The sequence below is a fragment of the Cryptotermes secundus genome, unplaced genomic scaffold (assembly GCF_002891405.2).
Source record: "Cryptotermes secundus unplaced genomic scaffold, Csec_1.0 scaffold584, whole genome shotgun sequence".
NCBI classification, from domain to species: Eukaryota; Metazoa; Arthropoda; class Insecta; order Blattodea; family Kalotermitidae; genus Cryptotermes; species Cryptotermes secundus.
The window spans coordinates 401,976-412,163 of NW_019735468.1; the positions used below are offsets into that span (position 1 = coordinate 401,976).

At 37.4% G+C, this 10,188-nt stretch overlaps 1 protein-coding gene across 1 annotated transcript; it reads right to left on the reverse strand.

Moving 5' to 3' along the window:
- Window positions 1-3,304: 3,304 nt before the first annotated feature.
- Window positions 3,305-10,013, reverse strand: LOC111869349 (programmed cell death protein 5). The gene is made up of 4 exons (XM_023860806.2): window positions 9,722-10,013; window positions 7,206-7,311; window positions 4,946-5,109; window positions 3,305-4,836 (listed from the first exon to the last, which is right to left on the reverse strand). Exons 1-4 carry the CDS (start codon window positions 9,785-9,787, stop codon window positions 4,792-4,794), a joined length of 381 nt encoding a protein of 126 aa, XP_023716574.1. The 5' UTR covers window positions 9,788-10,013; the 3' UTR covers window positions 3,305-4,791.
- Between the last annotated feature and the right edge of the window lie 175 nt (window positions 10,014-10,188).

Here is a 10,188-nt window from a genome sequence, read left to right on the forward strand (position 1 = left end):
TGGCTAACATATTGCGATGTTTTAAAAATCGTTACAAACACAATGGTTTGACTGCAATGAATGAACGAATGACCGATCTGGCAACACTATATTCCGAGAATTAACTGCTGTGTTTATCTAACACATTAGGCAGTGAGGAAATTCAGACGGCTACAGTCGTGCATACCGACACGTCCCATACGATAAATAAGCTTCAACAAGAGATAACATTGTATGTGAGGTGGCCACGAAGGACTTACACTGCTGAAACGCATGATGCAGAAAATGTATTACACTGCTAGAACGCACGGTGCAGAAAATGTATGAATTTCGGGAAATTTTATTTTGGGAATCAGTGTAAAAATTTTTTACAGATATTAAAATCTGTAAATTAGAATATCTGATTCTATATTCTTTCTACATTAAAGGAGCGTTCATTTCGTTCGTTTATCATAAAAAATGTAGAAATTACACCATTTTTAGAAACATGCTTACAATTTCATTGCTCTAGAAGGGCGGGCATTTAAATAAACTCCGTCCAGCTGCCCCTACCGGAAATTAAATGGCCCGTCCGATAAAGGTTAATAGCCGAAACATGTAGCAGAGCCAAAACTAGGCACTGATCTTGATATTAGTTGTGTTGTGACGGTTGTAATAAAGAGGTTGTATATTATAACACAACAGGATGCATGAAATGAAAATACATTTCACTGTTTAGGGGGAAGGAAACTGATGCATGCCCTGTTGACTTTGAACTAGAAGCATGAAGTGTAACATAAAAATAACAGAATTATCTCTGTTACATGCTGTAGGATAGGCAACTGTTGCTAGAACATTAGACTCACTGTATCCAGACTGAGAAATATGCACTGTGAAAGAGTTAATTCAGACATCTGAAATCAGCTATGAGCACAATGACCCACTAGTCACTCCTCTGACAGAAACAAAATTATTGACCATTTGGTTTCTCCCAGTATGTAAGATACAGGACGTTCATAATCCAAATGCTCCTAAGAATTCAGAACACTAGAGATTCTGTTAAAGTTTTAATTTTGAGTTACTTTTCATCTCCACACATCTATTCTTACATGCCCTCTTCTCAATACAGACAGTATAGAAATGTGACATAGAAGAAAGTTGTTACTTGTCTTTTGAGGTTACTGGTCATGTCATGTTTTCTTGAAATTAATACAGGAAATAGCACTAATTGCCGGTCATGGTAGCCAAGCAGTCTAAGGCATGCGCTGTCTTCACTCGCTCGGAAGCCGGGATCGTGGGTTCGAATCCCACTCAGGGCATGGATGTTTGTGTACGTTTTTATGTGCTTGTGTACAGGTAGAGGCCTTGCGACAAACTGATCACCCGCCCAAGGAGTCCTACTGTATGTGTAAGATCTAGAAAAACCGAAGTGAACGGAGAAGTTCATGGAGGTAGGCCTAGGCCCACTGGGGCTGTAGTGCCAAGGAAAAAAAAAANTATATATATATATATATATATATATTTCATTACAGTAGAATCTAAATAAGTTTCAGACTAAATAACTGAGCTATAAAATTAGATACACGAATAAGCCTATAGGAACTTTCTTAAATCAACTGTAATTAGTTTCCTTTCAGGATTGGATCTTGTATTTATGTTATTCAGATAGTTTATCACTCTTTATAGGGCTATTTTTTTAAATAATTTTAATTTACTTCATGCAGAAACAATAAAGGATTGTTTCACGATAAATTATCACAACTTTTAGATGTTTTAAGTGCATAGAAAATATTTTTGAGTATTTATTATGTAGTGGGTATGTTATTTATTCTCTTATGAATGTCTTGTATAATATACAATACAACAGTGTGGCATGACTTGACTATTAACAGTACATTTAGATGCAAATATTCTGAACTCTGTAGTGCATAGGTACATGAGGATATGCCATGAATCTTCTGACAGGCAGTTGCTAGAATTTGGAATACCAGTGTCAGTTGAATTCACATAATTGTGTACAGTGCAAAGCAGATTAGATTCATCTGCCCTGAATGCAAACAAGTTCCTTAATGTTAAAACAAAACCACATATTAAACTTTGACAAGGCTGTGCAAGGCTATACCATGCTGTTTTGTAAACAGTGAATAAAGCTTACAAGAGAAAGCTGTGAATTCGTGATAAAAAGCAAAAATGTGAGAAATCAGATACTTTGCATCACTGTGTCATATCTACTACTACAAGGCATTTGGCCCAGTGTCCAAAACACAAAGGCCCAGTTGCCACATTTGTCCAGCCTTTCCAATCCATTTGATCCACAAATCAGTTTAGTCCAGAAGTGAATAAGGGTTACACAGAATGCAGGTCCTTTCAAGCTATACCAATAAAGCAATGAATGTAATTCACTCATGATCTTTATTTCCAGTGGAATTAAGAGAAAGAGTAAACAAATCAAATATTAGTGAAATTTTAATCTTCTTTCTTGTTAACTGCAGCCACATTTGTTTTCAGCCTATATGAGATACTTTGTAAATAGCTTGCCAGGCAGTTTTCTTCTCTGTATTCTTGATATCTTAGCATCATTTCCATAATGTGCTATTAATTTCACTGACAGTGTCGACTGACATTTGGATGTGTTTGCCTCTGGCGTATTACAAGTTGAATAATGTCATGTTCATTTTTAAACACTTTTGTGAGCATAGATGTGATAGATGGTGGACAGTCATGATTCTCCAAATTTTCCGTGCCAACCTTCACGTAATTGTTTGTGCCCTTTTCTCCATAATTTAAGGGGTTTTCCAGAGTTAAGTAAATCACTAAACACAGTGGAACAATACCATCATGATGATACAGCAGTAGTTGCTATGCATAATAATATAATTTTAAATATATGGACCATATATTCACAGGACTATACAAAATTAAAATATATGGCCATATGACCTTCCTGTTCCAGCATTTCTGACTCGACCATATCATATGGATGAAATTATACATGGGACATGGACCAATCCACAACTAACTTATCTGCCTTCCTGTGTGTACTGAAGGACTGGTAAACTAGAAGACCTATACTCCAAATTTTAAAAAGAATAGTCCCTTGTGTATTTGCTATTTTTCTCACTTCTCTTGCATTGGTATCTTATTCATATTTCTTTCAAGCAGTAACTGAATACATGAAACGGATGTACAAACTTTTCAGGGTTCCAAAGGAACAGAGTTCCACCAATAGCAAGCTGCCTGTCTGTTCATGTCCCCTCATTTTGACCTGTGCTATAGACATAACAGAAAAATGTTATGAACATCATGGCCCCAGAGACCTCTAATTTCCAGTACATTTTAACTTTTCATCAGCTATATCAAAATTGTACTTGTGCAAACTTGTGAGATAGAAGCATCTTGCAATTTTGTCCGATGATGGGTCTTGGAGAAGTGTTAAATCTGCATTAAGATGAATAACATAACAATCACATGAAGCATGTAGATAACATGACCATAACTCTTGAAACATTACTGCAATTTTTCATATCTGTCAATAGTATGAATGGTACTCATATGACAAGAAACCTTCAGAATCCTAAAATGGAACACTGTGTCTTTTTACTAGCTCTTTTAATTGATTTATGTCAACTGAACATTATACAGTGAAATGCTGAGCTACCACAATGTGAGGTGTACATAAAAATGTTTTAGAAACCTCTGTTGCATATGAATGAGTTCTGTAGCTGAAAGTGTATTGTAAGTTATATCTTTCATGTTATTTAATACATGTTGTTTTTTAAATATAAGTATCCATTCTGTTTTCATGTTGAACTGAAACAGGTTCCAGCACACGTAATCCAAGAACTGTACATTTCCTCATTTTTCATATTGCAATACCTTCCTGTCTTTCGTCTTGATCAGAATTAACTTTATTATTGTTTTTCTTCAGATAGTAAGGTTATGGTGGAGTCATTCTTTAATCTGTATTGATTTACTAGATGTTACAGGGTAGACCACCTGCTTTATATTTGGGAGGTTCCAGTATAGATCTTGGGTGACAGGCCACATATTGTGGAGTTGTCCCTCCTGTGAAATTTTGGCCCCAGATGTCCTCCAAAATTCACTAATCACAATAACTGTTTTTCATTCAATACTATATAACCAACACAATTTATAGTGTCAATAAGTATACCAAGGAAATGAAATTAACTCCCTGATGCAGGTAATGTACAGATACTCAGCTTAGTTGGCTTGTTCTGGACCTGGCTGAATGTTCATCACCATATAAACAAGAAGCCAGCAATGGACCTTCCCGTGAGCCCATTAAATCCAATTTTCAACTACATATAATTTTTAAAATATTATCCCTGTATATGTTTTAGTTCCCCATTTGGTTTATTCCCTTGGGGGTATCCTATCAAAATTCTGTACAAATATCCGGTTTTACTGTGTGCTACTTATCATACATGAATTTGTCAAAAAATAACTTCCCCAGTATTTTGTTCTCAAATGGTCTTCCCTTAGTAGGAGACCATATTTCATGCCTAAATTACAGTTAATATTATGGTTTCACATATTTTCTTCTTCAGATTTTTGGAGAGAAATTAGATAGAAAGACAACTAATAAAAATAAGAAGCCATATATTTTATGGGCAGAGAGTAAGTTATAAGTTATTTACAGTGGTTTATTAAAGCATATGAATAAGTTTTTGCTGTGGATTAAGCACTAGACTGTATCAGTGTTACTTGTGTTGGTGTCGAATGAATCACACTGCACTGTAAGTTTTTATTCTTCAGCCACTGCATTTGTGGTGATGGCCATCTCTTCCACATTATCAGACTTAGAGAACACCATTAATAATCATCATCAGAATCAACAGCTGCACGACGACGGTCAAACTAAAGCCAAAAAAATACAATAAATCCAAATTAAAAAATGGTTTGCTTTAGTCACTGTTTTGTTTATGAATACCAATTCAGAGTTGAACTACTCTTTCTGTAAACTTACCTTAACTGTTGTGCGCTGTTGCATCTGCTCACTGACTTTTTCTAGAATGTCTATTAATTCACTTTCATTGAGTTTGCCCATTATTTGGCCCGTGCGAGCCATTTGAATAAGCATGTTCTCCACCAGCTGGCCTTTTTCTGGTTTCCCGATCATCAGTGTATTAACTGAAAGGTAGAATTTACAAAACTCCAATAACAATGCAAGATAAATGAACCTACAAAATTAGAACACTGTGAAAAGGTGATTAAATATCATATAAGAAATCTCTTATAAATAATGTCAAGATACTGAACTGAGACATCTCAGACTTGTGGAATGCCCCATTCTTCAAAACAATTTCTTGGGATAGTCACTTATCCCCAGTATTTAAAGTTTTTGAGTGTTTAAAGTACCACCTAATTTTGAGAATTTTAAATGTAACTGTACTCTTGAACACATCTCAGAAATGTTAATTGTGCTACTGGTACGCGGTAGTGCAGTTGGTTGAGTCACTATGCTACAAGCCAGAAGGTCACAGGTTCAAGTCCTGATGAGGTCATTGGATTTTTCTCAATTGATGTAATCCTTCCAGCTGCACTGTGACCCTGGGGTTGACTCAGCCTCTAACAGAAATGAGTACCAGGAATATTCTTGGGGGTAAATGGTAGCTGGCATGTAGGGCTGACAGTCTTGCTGCCATCTATGAGCCAATGGTCTAAAAAATGTGGGAACCTCAACATCTCACAACCCTACGGGCCTCCACGGCCTGTTACAGGGATACCTTTACTTTTACTTTACTGGTGCAAAATTTGAATTTTGTAAACTAAGATCCAATACTGCTGAAGTTGATCTTATAATTAGTTAGTTTGGGGGGGGGGGCAAATCAACCTGTTGCATGTTCCTGAGTCTGGTATTCAAGTTTAATATTTTAGGTGATTAAGTGGCACAATTTTGAGTGGGGTAAGATGGAGTCCCTTGGAATTGTGACTTCAGATCAGCCCCAGATGATAAGAGGAGTATGGAACACTGGTGGAAAGAAAGTTGTCAGAGGACAATCAAAGTGTGCAGAAACCTGCCTTCGTGCCAGTTTATCCACCACAAATCCCACATAGACTACCTTTGGGCTGAACTGAGGCATCTGTGACCAGAAGCTGGCAACTAACTGCCTGTGTTAACACATAAAGGACCGGTCGCATGATATCATGCTTTTCACTTTTAAACATGGCAGACTGGTCACATGATATCATGATTTTAGGACACGTTAGGTTGCGACACACTATACCTTGCTCTGTTGCCACGCAGCTGCATGACTACTGTGTAATAAAACTCTGGAATGTTTGCTTAGTATTCAGTAACATGACCTCGCTGTTATCGTAACCCATTCCAAAGGAAAATGCCTTTTGTCGGTCTTCAAGCTGTATGTACCAGCCAGTAAGTTAGTAGTAGAATATGGATCAAGGGCGAATTCTTCTCCGATGAGCTAGCTTATGTGACTTGTGAAATGCGTAGTGATGGTGACTCAGACAGTGGCAGTGGACAACAAAGAATTGTGGCCACAGACAATAAAAGTGACAGTAGCTGCGATGAAAATGCGGGTAGTAACATTGCAAGGACAGCAGAAAAATCTAAAAAAATCACAAAAATCTAAACCCTGATTCAAAATTGAAATATAAAGCATTTCTGACGAATGTGGCAATGGCCTGGGCTACAGACCAGATGGTGGCGGCAGAACCAGAGTCAGACACAGACTTAGTGCAACCGGGCCCATCAACTCCCACCCCATGCAAGCCTCATGTGGACCTCCCAGGGAGACTCTCGGGCGATATGTGGAAACATGCCCTCGTGAAAATTGTGAGGAGTGAACATTCCAAGGGGAAGCGTCCTAGGCAATGCCATGTTTGCACAGCTCACAAAAAAAGGAGTATGACTGTCTACATTGCAAGTTCTGTGTAATGCTACTTCATGAAGGGGAATGTTTCCAGAAATATCACACTCTCAAGCACTTCCAGGAGCACTGGTAAATGTTCTCAAAAAATTTTAGTTAATAAAATTAATTAGGAGATTTTATATTAATTTTTAAAGTGAACAGTGCACAAGTTAGGATAGTAGGTTTAATAATACTGGTCCACAGGGTGATTTAAATATTTAAATCGCCAGTCTGCGAAGTGTTAAGAGTGTGACATTAAGGGTCAAATAGTTATGTATAGTCAGTCATAATCCATTCACAAGTTTCAAGGTACATTGGCCTCTCACTGCTACGAAGGCCTCAGTGATAACTTACGTCGTGCCCGTGCTGACTGAGTGAGGACCTGAGTGAGGACTGTGTTTTTCATCTCATCTTGTTCCCGCTTCCTCCTCTCTTCTGTTCCATTAGCATCTGAACCTCCCTGTGTAACAAAGTTTTAATTACTCAAAAGAGAGAACAGTGTCACCATGTTAGGTAAGGTGAGGAATATTATACTTAAGCATCCTGTTGCACTCTACACGATAAATGATACAAACTCCGTCCCAAGTGCAAACAATATATATTATATGTCTTTGATCTTGTTCTCTTCCACACTACATGTTTCGGCCTCTATCGGCCATCATCAGGTGTATACTCTTAACGTTGCTGCCACACTGAACCCAGCCTAAAATTTAACATTTAAAAACACATTGTTATTTTCTTCGTATTATCAACATCTACCTCGTTGATATGTGTCTGGTATGTAGATTATATTGCACACGTCAAATTTGATTTTCCTGTAGTAGCACTATAAAATCTTTAGTTAATTTTAAATTTTAAATTTAAAATTTAGAGAAATTTTAAATTTAAAAATTAGGGAAATTTTAAAGGATTTTAAAATCATAACTAAAGATTTTATAGTGCTACTACAGGAAAATCAAATTTGACGTGTGCAATATAATCTACATACCGGACACATATCAACGAGGTAGATGTTGATAATACGAAGAAAATAACAATGTGTTTTTAAATGTTAAATTTTAGACTGGGTTCAGTGTAGCAGCAACGTTAAGAGTATACTCCTGATGATGGCCGATAGAGGCTGAAACATGTAGTGTGGAAGAGAACAAGATCAAAGACATATAATATATATTGTTTGCACTTGGGACGGAGTTTGTATCATTTAAGGTGAGGAACTTCTAACACTGAGTTTAGAAATACATTTCTCTCTCTGGTAACAGATTCAATGATAAAGCCCTAAACAATTGGACCAGTTCAGTATAATTCAACCCAGTCTTCATGAGATAGGTCAGCCAGTCAGTATGGAGACTGGTTATGGGCTGGACAATTGGGATTGATTTCTGTTAGGGGCAGAGATTTTTCTCTTTGCTACTACATCTAGCTTGGGTGTTGGGCATGGGGCTAACAACTCCTCACTATAAAAAATAAGCTCGTTACGAAAATGTTCACAAAGCCTCAAACCTTGACGGTCTGTATATGGCACTTGAATTACAGTGGCATAAATGCTACAGGCTGGTTATAACTGGAAAAGTACTGAAAGGTGCTTAATTCATTAAGCACCATGCTACAAAGACACGGGGGGAGTGATTGTATAGATCTACATATTCTTGACGTCACTCAAACTCTGGTTGGCCCCTTGGCCATCCAGCCTATAGCCAGTTGCTGTACCAACTGCACTATCGGGTTCATTAAAGCAACACTGTAATGTGAAGCATGGCCAACTGGACCTCAAGCTGAACATCACAATACTGATACGCACAGTAAAGTTTAAGCACATGAGCAACTTTACTCCTTAGTCTTCCAAGAGAACTTTCCATTGAACTGCTGTATTTATTTTTCTCCCTACAGTTGTTCATGTTCCACAGTATAACTGCCATAATAAAACTTGATGTAAGAATATTCCCTAAGACCATGATACCAGACCACAGTCACAAAGCTTTAGAACTGGAAACAGTGCTGTGTGAGATTGTAAACAAAACATCATATAAACAGTTCTCAGAGTGAAGGTTGTTTCCTTCTTACAAACTGGTGATTGAACTCGAATTCTGATTCTAAGTAATTATATGAAAGAATGGAATGGAAACACCCTTGAATATGTGCGATAATCCACTGCCATTAAAAAGAGCATACCTCAAGGCTATCTGTTCTGCTAAAGATTAGCAAAGGATTCTGTTTTCAGAGATCCAGTGGCTTTGCCAAGCAGCAGATGCAGAAATGCATGTTGTATGGTAAGCATTTTCTTCCAATCCAGTAATTTCCAAGCTTCAGCACTGCAAACCATTGACTTGAAAAATCGGAATATGTAGACCAACATAGAGATTCATTTTCCTCTAGCCTTCCTTCCATACATGTCCCTTTGTTTCTGGTCAGAAACTTGACTTGTATCATCCCCATGCATGCTAAACTGCCCTGTTTTCAAATCTGTACCAAGAAAAGATTATGGCTGACACGCTAGTCACGTTTTATTAATATTATTATTATTGCTATTACTATTACTACATATAGAACTAGGACTTTTACCATCCTGACGAAATGCAGCCCTTTGATCGCTTGTGCCAAGTGTGGGCATCACATGACATAACCCAATTTAATATAACTACATACTAATTATACCTAAGTCAGAAAATATGTAAGGGTAGAACAAGCAAAACAACAGTTTCGACTAAAAACGCTTCCTACTCGATGTTATTTCACTCCAACTTTTAGCATTATTCGCCATACCAATAATACGAAAATAAATTAATAAACTTTGCAGTCTTTATACATTGCATTCGGGTAATAAGTTTCAGTAAAAATGTACTGTGTGAAACCATATAAAATCCTTAATTCACCCTGTACTGTGATTCCAGCTGAGCCAACCGTTTGGCTCTAATCTGTTGCAAATCTTCATCTTCCATTACTGTTCATGGAAATCAAGCAAATTTTCGTAGACACTTATTGCACACGGTAGCCTAACCACAATCCGTGCTTTATGTTTCGCTATACAATATTTACGTAAATCTACACAAACTATTATCGCCACGATCGCCACCTTCGTCAGCAAACATTTAACCAAAGTAATTGGTACTTGTCTTGCAGGATTTGAGGTTCTCACAGTTGCTCACAGTGCTCCTCCTCCTCTTATTGTTTTGATCTTCTTCTTCCTCTTCTTCTTGTTTGGCTGGTGCTATGATACCAAAATGTTCTTATCCTTCTTATCGATCGTGCTCTCGGCACTGGCGACGGCCATTTCGTATCAGTAGACTCATACCTGCGTAGAGATGACAGCAGTAATTATCTCGGGACGTCGCGACGGTCT

Excerpts from the sequence above, each read along its gene's own strand:
- LOC111869349 (XM_023860806.2), bottom strand. The coding sequence starts at position 9,787 with ATGGAAGATGAAGATTTGCAACAGATTAGAGCCAAACGGTTGGCTCAG. Across the intron at positions 5,110-7,205 it reads TCAGTCAGCACGGGCACGAC|TTAATACACTGATGATCGGG; the intron begins GTAAGTTATCAC and ends TCTACCTTTCAG. Across the intron at positions 4,837-4,945 it reads AACAGCGCACAACAGTTAAG|TTTGACCGTCGTCGTGCAGC; the intron begins GTAAGTTTACAG and ends TTTTGGCTTTAG.